This window comes from Narcine bancroftii, chromosome 6 (assembly GCF_036971445.1).
Source record: "Narcine bancroftii isolate sNarBan1 chromosome 6, sNarBan1.hap1, whole genome shotgun sequence".
NCBI classification, from domain to species: Eukaryota; Metazoa; Chordata; class Chondrichthyes; order Torpediniformes; family Narcinidae; genus Narcine; species Narcine bancroftii.
Window position 1 is genome coordinate 168,730,281 of NC_091474.1, and position 19,513 is coordinate 168,749,793.

A 19,513-nucleotide genomic window follows, 5' to 3' on the forward strand; every position below is an offset into this window, starting at 1 on the left:
GCTGCTCAGAGCCAGTGGCCAAGTGGAGCAGGAGCCCGTACAAGAAGTGTAGAGCTGTAGAAGGAGTGGGCTGCTGGGGTGGTGGTGCTGAGCACTGGCAGCTTTCAGGCACTCCACCAGCTTGTCTGCCTGGCCCTCAGACACACCCCGGGAGCGCAGCACTATCCGTCACCCGCCCCCATCTAACTCCCAACATGGCAGCAGGGGTGCAGAGCTGCCGAGCCCGGAGTTTACAGAGCACCACACCAGATTGCGGCAATGGCTCAATGCGGGAGCAATAGTCATCTTCATTACCCATAATCTCCCATGTAGCTGGAACAGCTCTGCCAGCGCCAGAACAGTTCCAGGTGCATGGGGTATTATCAGCTCCAAAAGTCACCTTTCCATTGAAGGTAAAAGAGGACACCCACAGTGGGGGGGTGGGCAGGGATGGGGAAGACCGTCCCTCTGAAAAAGGAGAATTTATTATGAGAAATTGCTGATTTTTGGAATTCCAGATAAAAGGTTAGGCACCTGTATGACATAAAAGCAATGTAAACAAGGCATCCACTCTCATAGAAACAAATCACATGTGAACATTTGTCTGTTAAATTTAAGTCAGACAATTTCTACCTCAATAACTCATTTCACAAGTATGATTTGAATTAATACACAACTACAAACAAACCCAATATTGATATTTTAAGGTTTATTTTTCTGAAATAGCAACGGTCAACCTCCAATCCAAATTAGGTGCTAATTATCCTGGAAAATGAGAACTCTATAATTGCACTAGATGGTAATATAAATAATATCACATTTGTCAGTAAATTCCATAATGGAATAAATTAGTTTTAATTTAAATTAAATATATCCAGTGTTCTGTGCAATCCCATTGTTACTTTTTAAACTTTAGTTACTGCAGCCACTATTTTCAATGCACGTGTATAAAGTGCCAAGACCAATCAGAATCCATCATACTGTCAATGAAATACAATTATGGCTGGTCAAAACAGTAGTATAACAAAATAAGTTTCACAAAGCCAAAATGGCTCTGCACTAAAATTGATACGATATAATTACAATTGGAAAATAACATTATTGGGACAAAGTTGTTGGTTAAAAAGCTGCAGCATCTTTGGTTTAATTTAAAACTTGGTTAGATTTAAAGAGGAAACCACAAATGATGTTATCTGGAATAATGGATTATCCATGATATCAAGTGAAAATCCCTTGTTACTGGATCATTCAAATACATTTCTTAAAGTTAAATCTTGACATTGATACAAAGATGAGACCTTTGTAATTTGGATTCATTCTGAAACTTTCAATGTTGTAATTTTTTTTAAACCACATTCAAGATTGATAACTTTTTCTAAAGCTGTCAAAGTTCAAATATTTTGTTTCGGATGCTTACATGCAAAGCAACAACCTGGTTGTTTTATTGACCAACCATAATATCAGTAATCATGGCATCACTAGAATGTTCAGTATTTCAGATTTAAGGGTATGATATACAGTAAAAATCAGATTTGTAACATTTATGCTTTCAGTGATTCAAACCATATGGTCTCCAAAACCGACCCTCTGCACTAGCATATTTATAATAATTCACTTCTCTGCAGAGCACAGCATAGCATAATGTATATGTCAGTCTCCAATGAAAGTCCAATAGACACAAGTTATTTTCTTTGTTTTAACCATCTACATGATACAAAGACACGAGTTAGAGAAATATACATGTCCTTTCTGGGGAAAAAAAAACAAACCATTCAAAGTTAAAAAAAAAAATCACAAGAACAGACTTGCTTATAGACTTAAGGCTGCATTCATCTTGAACAAAATGAAAGTTCCACAATTATTTCAAACTTTGCAAAACATTAACCGTCAATAATCTGCCCTGAAATCTAATTGAACATGCAGATAAAAGAGCTTGTATAGCTGTAGGTGAAAACCACAGTTGTCACTTTTTTTAGCTAGCATTTAGTAGATGGCTGTTAGTGTTGAATGCTGCATGTCTTCGTGCGGGAATTCATTGCATTGCAGGGTTTTAGAACAGGAGGTGGTGGCAGGTTAATTCAATGATACTGGGGTAACACCTTGCATAAAATTGACATTTGTATAATAACCATCCTGCCAGTAAACTTCACGGTTAGTAAAATTGCATTTCACCTACATCAAAACTGACAATTGTTGATTAAAGTTGTCCATTTTTCTCTCTGTACTTGCATCTTGTCATTAAGTATATTCAAATTTTATTTGAAGGAGGTCGATCAGTCTTCTCATCAAGGACACAAAAATGCTAGACATGCTGAAGGTAAATGATATTTCACTGACAGGAACAGCACAAAGAGAAATATTAAGATGTATCTGAGTTCCATCGGGCTTTTACCCTATTTTCCTCGGGCCAAAAGTGACCCAGTGCAGCTGGAGTACATATTTGAATGACTTCTGAAATTATTGATCAAGTGTGAATCTCATTTGGAGATTTCCACTTGATGTTTGACTATACAGGTATCTGTCTGCTCCTTGCCAGAAATGGAAAAGCCAGTGCTTACAGTTTGTATTCCAGTTCCCATCCTCTGACTTCCTCAGCAGTCTGCCTACAAGCTACTGAAAGTATCATTCATTCAATCAATCACAGCTGGTTGTTAACATGGAAATGCAATTGTTGCTTTGAGTATTGATTCAAAACAAAGCACCTTTTTTAAAAAATAATCTGGTCAACTATTGTTAAGGCATCAAAATGAATGGGATGGGGGGAATTTTCCAGCATACTGCAGCACTATTTTTTTCCTCCAGCGCCCGTCTCAGCATGTTCTAAAACCAAGCCCAATTTGTAGTGATTAGAAAGACCTCCAAATCAATGAGAAAGTGGCAGCTCTGACTGAACTGAGAGGCACATTGACAAGTCTCTTGTGTTTGAGTCTTTGAGGGATGAGAATACTTCGCTTGTGTCCGTAGTTGACCGATGCGTCTCCTTTACCTGAGAATCCTGATAATCAGGGATATTCTTGCACTGTTTGTTTGTTCGAGATTCAGCAAGTCTAAAATGGGGGAAAAAAGAACACCAAAGATATTAAAATTTGTTAAGAGCTAAAATAATGATTAGTGTAAAATATTTGTACTGCCTATGGGGATTTATGCCCACTGCCATGGCAGACAAAGATGTATTGCTCGTTATTCACAGGATTAATCAATACACATCTGCATTCTAAGATTCTATCCTGTGGCCAAATAAATACAATTTTAATCACAAAACATGCTCTTGGCAATTCAAGAAAGAAAGCTTTTGCATTGTAGTACTTTTTATGATATCAGCTTGTCCAAAACCACTTAATAAATTAAGCACTTTTGAAATGCAGGAAATGAAATAACCAATTCATCCACAAAGATCCACAGGCACTAGAGACTTGATGTTCAAGCTGTAGGAAGCTAAAATGATCAAATTTAATTCCAAGGAGAGGCCTTGGAGACCACTAGGTCTCACTCTCCTGTAGCTTCCTGGATTATTCCTGCTGCCTTAAATAAAGCAACAACATTAGCTCCCTTCAATTTTCTGGTATCTCACCTGTGCACAATGAAGATACAAACATCTCTGTCAGCAGTATTCTTCTTTGCTTCCTGCGACATCCCAGGAAGCACCTGCTCAGGCCCCACCTTCTCTCTGATTTTGAGATGTTCCAGAATATCACTTCCCTCTCCTGAACTCACTTGCTTCCATCTCCTTTTCCATGCTAAATACAGATGAGAAGTATCCATTTAAATCCTCTCCCATTTTTCATGGCTAGAGGCAGATTACCACACTGGTCCCTAAGGGGATCTAATCTCTTTGTAGATACCCTTTCCTTACACAACTCTGCTGACCCTCCACCATATCTCACTTTTAAAAAACTTCCACTCTTCAGACCTCCCTTTACCTGCACAGAGCCACTCCCAATCAACTTTTGAGAGGTCCTGTTAATGCCATTGCAATAAGCCTTCCCAATTTTAGGACTTTAACTTGAAGACCAGTCTTCTTTTTTCCAAGACTACCTTGAAACTACAGGAAATGTAGTTATTGGTCCCAAAGTTCTCCCCTACAGGCATACTAACCATTTACCCTAGCTCATTCCCCAACAGAAGTTTAAGTGTAGCCCCTTCTCCAGTATGGACGTCTACACATTTCTTCAGAAATCTTTCTGGATACAAACTCTTTCCAAGGATTCTATCCATTGTCTGAACCATTGGCAAGCAAACATTTATAAGGTGTGAATTCAGCTGGACCTTTATCTTGCCTTGCTTCTGGTCAAATATTTCTCTCCAACCACTAGCAGGAGCAACATTTGAAGACTTAGCTGTAAGGAAGCAACAGCTGTATACTGGATACAGCATAGTGACCATTAATATAAACAAGATCAAACTTCAAACTAATTCCAAATACAACACACAAGCAATAATAGATTTTGAAATTGCAACCAGCTGCATAAAAATGTTGTTTGAGAGGGAAACAGCCTATTAGCTCTCTGTTTAAGGAATACGCTTTGGTAACTGCTAATATGTATGGTAAAATGTGACAAGGCAAATGAGATACGAAGGCAGTATGGCTCGTATAACTCCTTACAGAGAGCGCCAGCGACCTGGGTTTGAATCTGGCGCTGTCTGTCAGGAGTTTATACATGTCTGCATGTGTTTTCTCTGGGCATTCCAGTTTCTTCCCACCCTTCAAAAAGTACAGGGATTGCAGGTAAATTGGGTATATTTGGACCTGTAGGCCTGAAGGGCCTGTTACTGTGCTGTAAGTCTAAAAAACGTAACATCGATAGTTTCAAACACATTTGACACATGTATGAATCAATTTGAAACCCTAGCCATTTCTGCATGGAGGAGAAGTGTGATATCAACAATTGAAGTTGGAGACATTAGAACCAGAATATCTGAGCTTTGAACCACTGTAACACAAAGGGATGCATTAAATAAAAGCAACCCTATTTCTCCATTCCCAAAGTTAAATCATGGAAGATACCAAATTTGCTGATTGTATATCAGAAAACCAATCTTCACAATGCATTGGCTTTGAAAAAAATGCTTTGACTGCCTGGGATTTGACCTCAGAAGCTTTTAAAATATTAATATGAACTACCTAATCTCAACAACGATGTGTGATCTTGTCACTTAACTTGCTACAATTTCAATATACAATTTTATGGAACCATTTGTTCACAGCCAAAATATTTGAAATAAACTATGTTTTGTTATTTTGACATTGTAATTTACCGCTGTGATCTTTGATTATAGGCCATAAAAACGCAATGCATTTTTGAGTTGAGAAAGAACCTTTCACCAGGTCTTCCCTTGCACCTTTGCTTAAGCTGAATAAGGTCCTGTTACATCCACAGTTCTGGACTACATGTGCGTCTTGTAAAGTCATATTCTAAGATAGCTTTCTAACTGTTACTCAGTTACACCACCTAAGGCTGCATTTCAACTGGGAGCTATTCAAAATATTGCACAACTGGAACTGAAAAGAGAATGTAATAAATGTAGCATACTTTTCACATCAAGGTATCCCTCAAAAGCTTTTGAGGTGTTTCCCTCGGCAAAGGATATCAGAATTGCTCTAAATCTAATATTCAAATCATTCAATAAACCCATTAATTTTCATAAAAGTAATTTTTAATTTTAATCATTTATGATTGTTGATTTCAGACTCCATAGAAAGAAGTTACGAATCAAATTGATGGATAATAGTTAAACTGATTGTGAATGAGATTTTAAAAAATTTTTATATGGATATATACACATTCATTCTAAGTAGCTACTCATTATTTAATGAAAATGATCAGAAATAATATTAGAAAAGTTACCTCTGATTGGCTTGGCTCAACTGTATCCACACTGCAGCTTGTAAAAATTGAAAATAAATACAATGCCTCACACAATTCATTGATCAACTTTAGATAAACTAAACCTTTGTTTTGGTTACTGGACAAACACATAATCAAGGCAATTAAAAGTTGACTGAATGTTCAACAACCAACATACAGTCTCAGAATATAGGTCTTTTACATTTTCTGAAACATACACTCCTAAATTTCATGAAATATGTGAACATTATTTAGGCATTTGTGATGTAATTTTTTGGAGATAAATTGGTAAAATTTGAGTAGATTACATACATACACATATTTTAAAACATCTTATTTGAAATACTGAAGACTTCATATTCAGTGACTTTACAAAAACTATGGAGAATGCTATGCACATTTCACAAGTAGGTGTGAATTGAAATGATGTCATGAATGAATGGAGTGTTGTCTTTAAAGCAACAAGCAAGAGACACTCTGGCTGTTGATAGCTTTCTGCAAGGATTTTGATAGAGTGCACAGAAAAGTCATTCCTGGGTTCTTCTTTACCTAAAAACAAAAGATTGACCAAAAAGACTAACTCCTATTGTTTGCTGGAGAAAGGGGGGGGTTGCAAGTAAGAGAGAGAAGGAGATGTGGCTGGCAGTTGGAATCTGAGATGGAGAGAGAGTCACAGCTGAAACAAGCAGGAGGAGCTGGTTGGAACGAAAACAGAAGCTCCAGAGTGGTGGATGGCTGAAAGTGCTATCTGTCTGATGATTCTCTTGGAATAAGTGGAAAAGAAAGGAACTCTGTGATAGCCTGAAAGAAAGAGGTTATCACCTGGAGAACCCTGATGGGGCAAGTTTCATCAGCGAGAAATTGAGGTGACTAATGGTGGTACCTCAGTTATAGAAATCCTGGAACAACACACCTCTCTCTGCAAACCCTACGAGAACCTTCTTGAACGATAAACATTTACCTTTCGAACACCAAAGCCTGGTGAACTTTATACATGTTAAATTCTGTGCACAATACAAGAATTGCCTGCAACCAGTGAACTTGAAAGAATGAGAAATGAGATTGAACAGTGAACCAAATAACTTTTCTTAAATTTACACACACATATTACATACATGTGCACTCACAATTAATTAGAAGGGGGTTAAATTGGTTTAGTTAAGTTAATAGAGATAAGTTAAAGTTTGATTTTGTTTTCATGTTTAAAGATAATTAAAACAACTTTTGTTTAAGCAATAATTTGTCATTTTGAATATCTATTGCTGGTGGGTTTTGGGGTCATTTGGGCTCATAACAATTTTAATAAAGACTTGGTTCCTTCGGACAAAAATAAGAAAAACTTCCTTGCATGCAAAGCAATGAATCAAATAATACAAAGTAAGAAAAAGAAACCTTCTAAATACATTCTTGTTAATCAGTTGAAAATGTTTTCAGATATATTGATGAAAACAGAAACAAAATATAAATGACAATAACATATAATGTTCTAAGGAAAGTGACAGGACATCCGAGAGCCTCAAATTTCTCAGACAATATAAGGAAATATATACATAGCCAAGAATGTATAAATTTAATCCCAAGTCTAGATTGATGGCAAAACTAATTCACATTTTTGGTTCTGGATGCCCAGTCAAGTTTTCAAAATGGCAAACTTTTCTTTGGAAATGGAAGCTTCTAGTCTCAAGTGCAGTTAGCGCAACACCTTTACAGTGCCAGCGATCAGGACCAGGGTTTGAGTCCTGCGCTGTCTCTAAGGAGTTTGTATGTTCTCCCTGTGTCTGCAAGGGTTCTCCCCCCTCCCCCCCACCTGAGGGCTCCAGTTTCCTCCCACCATTCAAAATCTTAAAGTAGGGGTGTAGGTTAATTGGGTGTAGGTTAATTGGGTGTAAATTGGGTGGCATGGACTCATGGGCTGAAATAGCCTGTTACTGTGCTATATGTCTAAATTTAAAAATTTCTATTTAAAAATTTAAATATTTAAATTTAAAAGCAAGATTTTCAATTGGTCACAGAAGTTATGCAAACTAATTGCTAGGCTTTTGGTGAGATTAGACATTTCAACACAGACAAGAAAAATCATACACGTGTTTTTTGACATGCAAAATATTCAGGATTGATTTTAGAAATATTTAAGATACTGCTTAATATTAAATTTATGATTAGAATATACTCTTCAAAACAACAATCATGTTGCTAATATATTTCAGTACACTAATTTGAATAATAATTTAAAAACTGTTTTATTTGGCCATTAGGTTTTCTCTACTTTAAGATTTCCCCATGTTAAGCTACTGGTATTTGAGATATAGCAGAGTTCACAACTGATGCTTTCTTGCGGCAATTCATTATAATGCAGTGTAGAATTGTGACGTTAAAGATGCAAAACGTTCATCATATCATTATGTGTTATGGTGCTAAATTATATCAGTGGAGCCCCCTTCTGTTTTATTGGTGCAATCGAATAGCTTATCTTAACTATCACAGTGACCACTGGCCTCCTTAGCATGAGCCCAAGTGGACCAATCCCAGTGCTTCCAGCTATAGAGAAGTTTGCCTGTGTTCAAGGGTTAATTTCTTAAACCAACATCAACAGTTTTGCAAATTTTAACTGCTTTTGGTTGTTACATTTTTTTAAAAAACTAATTGGTCCAGCACTTAGCAAAAAATTAATTCTATGCAAATATTAATTTCTCAGAATCAATATTACATTACATATAATAAAATCCCACATTATTTGCACATGAGGGGAGATTTGATAGAGGTACACAAACTTATGATAGGCATAGATAGAGTAAATGCAAGCAGGCTTTTCCACTGAGGTTAGAAGAAAGAAAAACTAGAGGGCATGGTTTAAACCAGCCATTCTCAATGGAGGCCTTAGCACATATTGTTTTTTATGAAGTTGGTAGGAGAGAAGTACAGAAGAAACCAACTAAACTTGACTGCTTCACAGAGAAGGAGCTCATAAACTGAGCAGAATCCTTAGGGGGCATAGCTAATAAAGGTTGAGAATGGCTTGTTTAAAGGGAACATTAAGGGGATCTTCAAGCAGAGAATGGTGGGAGGGTTGAACAAGCTGCTAGTTGAATTGGTAAATGCAGGCTCAATTTTCCTATTTTAGAACAATATAGGAACATGGATGGGAGGGGTATAGAATGGGTGCATCAGTGGAACTTGGCAGAATGATAGTTTGGCACAAGCTGAAGGGTCTCTTTCTATGTTGCAGTGTTCCACGTTTGTAATGCTTAATGAATTAAATTTGGCACATGGTTCGAATCTTTATTATCTACATAGGTCGTGGAACTAAACACAGTACTTGACAAGATAATTTCTCTGGCATTATTTGACACTACAATCAATACAATGTTCTTATTTGGTTTAGCTGTTTTACTGAAGACATGCACAAAATTGAGTTAATATAGAATTAATCTTTAGTAGCATTGAATTTCTGTTCTTGGACTAATAGAATTGATGAATTTACAAAAAGCCAGTCCTGCAACTGGAAGGAAAATATAGTGCACTTCTCAAAAGGGACAAGCATACATACAGTAACTTAAAGAAAATAGAAACTGAATACAAAGAAACTGCCTTTTATTTAGCCAAGAGCATTGGAGCATAATATTTAGCCAGGAGCATAATACCTGCAGTTCAGTTAGTCAAAGCTTGAACCACGAAGATCATTTCCTGACACTCATCGATGTAAGAGAAGCTGCATTATAGAAATCCTACATTATAGCTATGGCACAAGGACTGATGATGTCCCCCATACTTGAAATAAATGATAATATTTCCCTTATATGCACAAGGACTTGAATTGTAACTCTCATTACGGAGTTGGCAGTTCTGGGACAATTCCAACTTTTATGACATTCCTTCCACTAATCCATGTATGATTTCATCTGCAACACCAGAACAAATGAAGCAGCCCAGACTGGCATACATCATGAACTACACAACAATGGGCCATGTTGAATAGAGCATTCATGCTGCAAAAATTACAAGGCTCCATCTAGAATTAACCACTGATTCTCGGTTCATGAGCATTTCCATCACCTTTCACGTCATCATTGACTTCTCACCCATCAACTTTCTGGGACTCATCACTGTACAGAAACTTAATGAACCAGTTCATAAATATTATGGCTACAACAGCAGGTGATGGGCTTGGCATCCTGAGGTGGGTAACCCATCTGAAACCCTACAGCATTTCCAGTATCTACAGGGCATATTAGAGCATAATGGAATACTTTGTATTTGGCTGATAAGTGCAGCTGCATCAAAGCCCTGCAGCATAGACTGGTGGAACTTGCTTGTTGACGTCCCAGTGGCCACTTCAAATGTTCTTTCCTTCCACCACTTGCATGTTGTGGTAGCAGTGTAACCAAACTCCACTGCAGTTACTCACCCCGGCTACACCACCAACATCCTCTGACATTAAACAGGACAAGGCCATCCATTCCCTCCAAGTTGTACACCATCGTGATCTAGAAAAATCTCACCTACCCTTCACTGTTGCTGCATCCAAATCCTGGGAGCACCTACAGCAGAAGGTCTGTAGCACTTTAGGGTGGCAGCTCATCACCATCTTCTCAAGTGTAATGGAGGATAGACAATAAATGCCCAAACACAAATTATAAAAGAAAATGACAGCCACAGAGATCAGATAAATGTCTTACAATATGGATCAATGCTGATGCCCAAGAAAGCTTGTGAAACTGAACAGCCAGTAAAAACACTTAAACAAAGAACACAATTTGTTTGGAGCCAGTAAAATAACAAAAAATCCTTCAACAGCCTACCTTGAAAAAGCATCATCAAGGTCGTCGTCCTCTTCCTGCCCAAAAAAAACACATAAGAAAACTTGTTACTAACAACCTATGTCCATACAATATTACTAAGCATAGCATTCGTAGCAATAGTTTTCAACTTGTTACTGTGATACTTTGCAGACTCTCTATTGTTTTATGGCAAACTGTAACATTAGACCAGTGGTTCTAAACTTTTACCTTTCCACTCACATACCAACTTAAGTCATTCCTTACTATCCAGAGCACCTATTGATGCTCCAAATGACCTGATGCTCTAAATAACCCAATTCAAAAACCACACTGGCCTTTCATTCCCCAATCTAATTACCATTGTTATTTTCAATGCAACAGTGGATCAGAATCACCTGTATTTAATATTTAAGTTTATTTTTGGGGGGCAAATATCTCATGGCTGCAATTTACTTAAACAAAACTGAATTGATTTTCTCTACTCAGTTCAAAATCATGTCCATAAAATAAGTGAAACAAGAAAGTCTGCAGAGGCAGTGATTGTAGTTCATAAACAAAAGTGCTGGAGAAACTCAGCGGGTCCCACAGCATCCATAGGAGGCAAAGATATATAACCAACGTTTCGGTCCTCATTAGTGGAACATTGTGTCCCAGGCAACATCCAGTCCAGACACATATTTCTTATAGTGTGGGAAAGACTGAAGAATCTGTGGTTGTACTCCCAGGAGCAGAGGAAGTTCAAGGGAAATGGGGCAGTGTTCAAAATCAAGCAGGGTTTTGAAAAAGGTGAGAGGAAACTAAATGGTCAGTGACCAGAGAAACAGGTTTAACCTAATCAGTGAAAGAACCAGAGGAAGAGGGAGAAATGGTTGTTTTGTGTAGCAAATTGTGAGTACATTTACACAACTATTTATCATGATCCACATTTAATGTTCTCTAAAACTAAAGGACAAAGGTTTAAGGTAAGAGGGGAAAGATTGCAAGGGGACCTGAGGGATAAGTTCACAGTCGATGGAAGGTACACAGAATGAGCTGTCGGATGAAGTGGTAGAGGGAGATAAAATTGCAATGTTTAAAAGACATTTGGATAGGTACATAGATAAGAAAGATTGAGAGAGATATGGGCCAAAAAACAGACAAATGGGTCGAGCTCAAATGGAAGTTTCAAGGTTCACTTTCAATATACTCCATGTCAAACAGGAAACACTGGTGAAATAGCTCTGGGGCAAAGTTCACTGTACAGATCATTTCACACTCCTCGAAATGCACCACTGAATACTTGAAACAAACAACATCAAAATAGTAATTAAAAAATAATCATCAATTCTGTATTACCAGCTACCTACCACTAACTGCATATTAACAAAACTATTAAGGAGACAACTAACACATAATGTCCTCTGATAAGGTTTCCCAGATTTAGAGGTAGCACGTTACTCTATGTTGCTTCAAGTACACATCTGTATATCAAATCATGTGCAATAAAAAACAGGTCAAAATAATTTATTACATTTACGATCCAGCCATCCATAAATTTATTCTTTGTTTAATCACTTGCATACAAAAGGCAGAATGGCAGAAATAATTCTTTAGCCCTCGAAAAATGAAATAATTAGATGGCTTAACTGAGAGATACAGCAACTTCTATCCTTTGAAAACAACATCACCTCAGTGTGATCATCCAGCCTCAAAGCTTTAAAGTGTGTAAAAGAAGAATGCACGACATTCCTATACCAAGGCAAGCCTGCATGCTAAACACATTGTTTTCAGTATGAATGCCAAGAAAGGTGCCATGCAACATGGATCTTAATTCCTGAATCTTAGTAAAATAAACAAAACACAAATGTATTGCAAGTTGGCCCATGCTGCTTACATAAGTAAGCAGGGATGACAACAGAACTCTACCCTCACAAATGCACCATCCATTAGTTCATCTAATATGCAGCATTTTAGGCACGAGGATTTATGAATTTATTTCATAGGTTTAGCTGTTAAAAAAATAAATTAGCAAAGATGACAAAAATATGACTTGCCCAAGAGAGTGCGTGTAAAGGGGATCCACAGGACGGACTGCTTTGCCTTGTGATATCTAAATGAATTTCGGCTTGTGAAATAAATGGATTCTGGACTTGGTTTACAGTGTGATTCTTTGTAGTTGATGCGTCTAAAAAAACCAACAAAACATTGTTAAGTAATAGCTATTTTCACACTAATATGCTGTTAAGCTAACCCTTTAATGTAAATAAGCTGAAATCATGACACGTAAAGAATGGATGCCTTACTCTTTACCTGGCTCTACACATCGTGTTGTTCCATTAAGGGATGCAGTTTCAGGACCACTGCTGGGTTCTCGAGACTTTTTACATTTTTCTGCAAATACAAAGAGAAGAGTAGTTCGAGTCAGAGAGACATGCAACATGGAAACAGACCTTTCTGCTACCAAATCTACATCATTTACAATAATCCTGCACAAAGTCTCCTATATTTCCATTCACTCATAGCCCAGCTCCAGATTCTGCTACTCACATAAATGCCACAGACAATCTACAGTGACCAATTAACCCAACAACCAACACATCTTTGGAATGTTGGGAAAAAACCAGAGCACCTAGAGGAAACGCACATTACACAGGGAGAACATGTAAACTCCACGTTAGATGGCTTAACTGAGAGATACAGCAACTTCTATTCTCATTTCCTTTGAAAACAACATCACCTCAGTGTGATCATCCAGCCTCTAAGATTCAGGAATTAAGATCCACGTTGCATGGCACTGGTGGTCAGAATCGAACTTCGGTCACTGAAGGTGAGGGGTAGCAGCTTGGCTTGCTGTGCTGCCTTGTACTGATTCAGTCTTGTTTTACCATAATTCCATTCACTAATTGGATTTTATAACCAATCAATTCCCTCCTCCAAAAATAGCTTAATAAATAGAAGTAACATAATTTTGCACAGGTCTGCCCAAAAATCCTTTCTGACACTGATGTTTGCAGTGCATCTCCCTTTCAGTATTCAGTGCCCCGGTTCGCATTTAAGCAGAAACTCAGGCTCTGCTTGTGGTTGTACTTCTAGAATGAAATAAATTTCCCGTTCAAGGATTCAGATGTCAAATTTTGCTTCTTTGCAATTTTCTACATTACTGAGCCTATTGTGGTTAAGAATGGAGGGGAGTGGGAGAAGGATTTGCTCATTTTACCCGTCTCTGTCAATTTACTCTGTTTTTTTTTTTACTGACTGAACTCAGCCATGTTGGTCCACACTTAACAATGTCGCTACATCTAATGAACTGAGATCAGGAACCAGCAGGTACTACATTCATATATTTTTCTTCTGAGTTTTAATTTAAACCGTTAATTGGCAATTATGTCATTTGCAATTAGAAAACTTGAATTACATAAATCTGACATTTGAACTACAAGTTATATAGCACCACTATATACATGCAACTTCAGGATGAACTGATAACTAATTATCTGGAATGGTTACATAATCTACATGTAATATTGAAAAGATAGGCACATGTTGAAATATAACCCAATTCTCTTTTAAATATGTGAACAATTTGAACAGAAGAAACTGCTTCAATCTGACAATTATATTCCATAAGATTCCAAAAAAGTTCATCTATGTAAATTGAAGTTGTGAAATAATATCTTCTGGATTTCATAGGGACCATAGTTGGACGAGCAATGAATACAACTCCTATCACTGTTGAAAATAAATCTCAAGTGATGTGGCCTATCCTTAGCTCCTTATTATGTTAGATCAGTAGGAGTCTGATTCTGCAGGATTAGTAAGTCACTCTATAGCTGCCAACACCCACACGTACAATTACAAATTGGACATCATCTTCCACCGATGTCATCCACTCAAGCACACTGGATACCTGTACTCAAAGCCTGCTAAGACGGAGCAGGTCTCCACAAGGCACCCAGCATTGAGGTTCCATTTACATTCAGTCAGCTTGGGAAATGGGACCACCTCTCCCCCCCCACATTATCCTTCATCCCCATGGCAGCTGCTCTGGTTACCACGGAGACAATGCCATCAGGCTCTGACCTAGCTCCCAAGATTCCTAGCAGTAACGATGCAGAAGCTCAACTTTCTACAGACAAACTGCAATCAAAATTATATAGATTGTGCAGTTCATAGAAGATGCAATCATTTTAATTAAAATAATTAATGAGATGTGTTGATTTTTTTTACAACATCCCCATTGAATACATCACACAAGGATGAAATACAATTTTGTCTGATTTTTCTTTCGGAAATAATTTTTCATTAAATGCTGCAGAATTTTAAAGCTTTTTAAATCGTAACTTGGAGATAGAATCAGTGTTTTACCAACGTGAGGCAGCATGGAGGAGATTTCATGATGAGAATAAAATGGAAGAATGGCAGGAAATGAAGGTTTAGATTATTTTTACACAATTACATGCTTTTGAAATGTAGTGCAGGAATCTTTCAAACTCCTCAATATATTAAAAAATCTTGCAATGACATTACACTCTGAATGACTACTATTATTTGACCACAGATGTCTAAAACACCCTATTATTAGCAGCAGAAATGGATCTACATAAGGAATCCATTCATACATTGCTGGTGAGCTTTCTAGCATGTGATTTATTTTCATCCCCAGTTGAAACTGTGGGCTCAGAAGTGAAAGACCTCAGCAAATACTTTGAGCTAAATTGGAGCCAGTGATGGCAAATCATGCAAATGAGCAGCAGCTCCAGTGATGCTGCCTACAACCTCCTGCCAGGAAGAATTCCATTAATTACTTTGCTCTACATTCAGCAATTTCATTCTCCTTCAAATATACTTGCTCCAGTACTCCTACACAAAACCCAATCCATCTCCAGGTCTTTGCTTATCCATTTGCAACATTAGCCTCATCAAGACATAAAATTAAAGTGCTTGGCTCACATTCTGATTTTCTGTACTGAAGAAAATATGTAGTTTTTCATTTTGAGTTCCATTTGATACCACATAGAAGACAGCTAACTGATTCATAAAAACATATGAAAGAAAGGAAGGGCATTACAATTAACAGTCCTTGGGCAAACTTCTCACACTACACATGTCCCTGTGCAACATAGGTCCATGTGAAATCATGTACAGATACTTCCTGTATGTTGGGAGGCACCTCTAAGTGAAGACAGAGATCAGTAATGAAATTTGCCATGGCCTTCAGTGATCAGAGCAGCCTTTGGTTGTTTGAGAAAAAGTTGGTTAAAGATCAAGACCTCAAACCTGGCCCAAAGCTCAGGACCTGCTGGGCAGCAGTAATCTTGCTCTTCCATATACTTCTATTATAGATTACCTACACCAGGTATTTGGAGGTGCTGGGCAGGAATAACTCATGCTGTTATCAACTGAGTCCTCCAAATACACTTACAGGATAAGCAAACCAATGTCAGACACCTCTGCCAGGCCAACATTCCAGCATTAAGGTTCTAATTACTTTTAGTTAACTTTGATGGGTTGACCATGTCAGTATCTCCATTCCAACCTCTCATGGCAAAAGATTAACAAGTGTTCCAAGAAAAAAAAACATAGATGTTCTCAAGGTCTCCTTGAAACAAATGCAACACCTTCACTGACTCCTTAGAGAACCTGGTCCATGACTGCTCCAAGTTTGCACTGAAAACCATGAGTCCACACATTCAGAATACACAGAAGCCCAGCAGCAATAGCATCAGCAGTGCATCACCTCCCAAACTATACTTCTGCCTGGCCCCTGGAGCCCCTGCTCCACCTGTGGATTCCATATGTGCCTTATCAGTCATCTCAGAATGAAAGCATTTTCCAGGCTGATGGACTACCACTGAAGAGGAGTTGTTGATCATGTTAAGTTGACGCTCTATTATAGATGAGGAAAAAAATATCTCAAGCCTTTTTCGGAATCATTTAAATTTACAGTACAAAAATAGATTCTGCTAGTATTTTTCTAAACATGAGCACTGTGTCCTATTTTACCCTCCTAAGTGATCCAAAGATCTCTTAATTCTCCTATTTTACAAACAAATATCTACTGCTGGCAAACAAATTGGCATCTGCTCCCAGGACCTCTATGCCAGATCATTAAAGATGCCCTCCTTCAACCAGCGTGGCTTCCCCTCTATCAACGTCAGCTCGCCCCTCACCCGCATATCCTCCTCCACCATTTCCCTACCTACTATGAGATCCTACCTCCAGACACATTCCCCTCTCCACCTTCTGCAGGGATCACCTCCTCTGTGACTCTCTCATACACTTGTCCCTCCTTTGGCACCTACCCGTGATAGCAGATGTTCCACTTGCACCTACACCTCCTTGCTCTTCACCATCCAGGGCCCCAAACAGTTCTTCCAAGTGAAGCAACACTTCACTTGTGAATATGCAGGTGCCATCTACTGCATCCGGTGCTCCCGTTGTGGTCTCCTCTACATCAGAGAGACTGGACATAGACTGGGAGATCACTTTGTTGATCACCTCAGCTCTGTCAAGTGCAATAAAGTGGATTTTCCAGTGGCCACCCATTTCAATTCCCCACTCCATTCCCTTGCTGGCATGAATGTCCATGGTCTCTTGTACTACCAAACTGAGACCACCCACAAATTGGAGAAGGAACACCTCATTTTCTGGTATTAACAATCCAATTTTCTTACCCTTGTCACCTTTTCTCTAGCTGTCTCTTTCTCTCCTTTTCCCTCTGTTTCCTTTGACAGAGCCAAAATCAAATCTCACCTCTTCTCTTAACACATCGAATTAACACTTTTTGTCTGTTAACCTGGACTCATCCCCCTCCCATTCTTCTCCCTTTCTTTCCCTAGCCTTTAATTCAGATGACTGTCTTTTTTCACATACCTTAAGAAAGGGCTCAGGCCTGAAACGTCAGTATTACAGTATATCTTTACCTCCCGTGGATGCTGCAAAACCAGTCAAGTTCCTCCAGCATTTCTGTGTTTTGACTACAATCACAGCATCTGCAGACATTTGTGTTCACTGAATTCTAATCTCCCAGCTCTGAAGACCATTGTAGACCATGGCAGTATTCATTTCTCACTGGTTCTTCTCTCCACGCTCCCTGTCATTCCTCTTTATCACTAACCAGACTTCCCCTACTTAAAATCAAGTGGCAATGTCACAAGTGGCCGAAATTGGAAATCCTCCACTGGCAAATGATGGAGTAAAAATAGGCATCCTACCTATTGCTCATCAGTTTAACATTTGGGATTAAAATGAATTCCCATGATTTTGGAGGGATTTCCACAATGAAAGGAAAATGAATGATTCTCTCTCATGAGCTAGAAAAATAACAAGTTCAATCAGTAATTAATCCATGATGCCGACCATAGACCAACTGTACTTGAAAAGTTTAGGAATTGTTTCTGGGTTTGTTCATTGTTTGCTAACATTAGCAATAACTGTATTGGCCTATTTATCCATCAAAAATTCTTATACGTGTTCTTTACTTTGTGTACTTACAAGTACATTGTTAATCAACTTGAACCTCATTCAATTTTCCATTACTTTTCCAGAATATTAGATATTCTACCAAAATCTCTCTCTTTGGACATATGGGTAATAATTTTGCACATTACCACCCACAATCTTTAAACTATGACATTAAGAAATAATGCAAAGTCTTTCAATTTTTTTTTGTACTTACCCTCTTGTGCCATTTCCCAAAGGTCAAATGCAACTCTGAAGGCCTGAGCAACTGTTAAGGTCACAGCTTGTGCCTGTGGTGAAGAAAAGCTAACATTCATAAAACAACAGTGCAGTGCCTCAGGAGATAGAATTATTAAAATCCAAGTCAATGTTCTATTTTAAAACACCAATGTTCTTAAATAACCAACTGATCAAGTTTTCTGTAACCAGTTTCTAAAGAGTCCTATAAAATAGTGAACTCAAATACTGTAAACCAGGCTGAGATTATTGTGTCACAACATATTTTTATGTTACTGCTCCCAAGGAGACACGAAAGGCTGCAGATGCTGGAATCTGAAGAAAATAAATATAACATTGCTAGAAGATCTCAGTGAGTCAAGCAGCATCTGTGGAGGCAAAGAGTGGTCAACATTCCAGATCAGGATGCTGCTCAAGTCCAAATGACCAGAAATAAGGTGCAGGAATGATTAGAGTAATTTTTTTTTTTAATTTAGACATACAGCACAGTATCAGGCTCTTTTGGCCCAATTACACCCCATTGACCTGCAATCCTGGTACATTTTGAAGGGTGGGAGGAAACCGAAGCATCCAGAGGAAACCCACACAGACATGCGGAGAATGTACAAACTCTTCTCAGACAGTGCAGGATTCGAACCCCATTCCCAGTCACTGGCGCTGTAACAGCGCTGTGCTAACCAGGCCATCCTAGAAATCCATTTAATCTATCCATTGCCCTGTCCCACTCATTCTAGATTCATGTGAGATTTTAATGTTCCTACATTATTACATTTTTGCTGACAAAATTTACCAACATTTTCAATCCACTGAATAAATATGAATTATGTCTATTCTTTAAATCTTTCATTTTAGCAAAGGAAACAAGCTACTTGTAGTATTTCTTCACAGCACAGAGCTCCATACTCTGACCCAATACGATCCTGTTTTCTTCTGAATTTGCTTTCACTGTCTGTATAATTCCATTGATGCAGAGTGGAGAGATGAAGTAGCAGCTGTGAGAACATTTACTTCCATAATTTCAGAAATTACAGTTGTAGGATCAAGACAAGCATTCAAGGCATTGAGACTTTCAGAATTCTCTACCCTCAGGAGCTGTGGGGCTTCTGTATTAAACATGTCCAAGAGTGATGATTTTGGGGATCTAGTAACATGGGAACAGCACAAGAGTATGGAGGTTAATCATGTGGAATAAGTATGCTTGGTGCGAATTGATTTACTTTTTTTATTATATTT

General features: G+C 38.1%; 1 protein-coding gene across 8 annotated transcripts in view; it reads right to left on the minus strand.

The window, feature by feature from the left end:
- Positions 1–671: 671 nt before the first annotated feature.
- LOC138736720 (low density lipoprotein receptor adapter protein 1-B-like) overlaps positions 672–19,513 on the minus strand; it is a 90,212-nt gene continuing 71,370 nt past the window's right edge. For 2 of the 8 annotated variants that reach the window (XM_069886684.1, XM_069886687.1), the window contains 5 exons: positions 18,261–18,333; positions 12,893–12,973; positions 12,637–12,767; positions 10,625–10,659; positions 672–3,026 (listed from right to left, as the gene is read on the minus strand). In XM_069886684.1, coding sequence (XP_069742785.1) covers positions 2,843–3,026; positions 10,625–10,659; positions 12,637–12,767; positions 12,893–12,973; positions 18,261–18,333 — 504 coding nt within the window. In that variant the 3' untranslated portion in view covers positions 672–2,842. Of the gene's footprint in view, positions 3,027–3,550; positions 3,717–4,245; positions 4,341–5,825; positions 5,863–10,624; positions 10,660–12,636; positions 12,768–12,892; positions 12,974–18,260; positions 18,334–19,513 lie in introns of all 8 variants that reach the window. The other 6 variants (XM_069886686.1, XM_069886685.1, XR_011340530.1 and 3 more) reach the window with 6 other exon arrangements.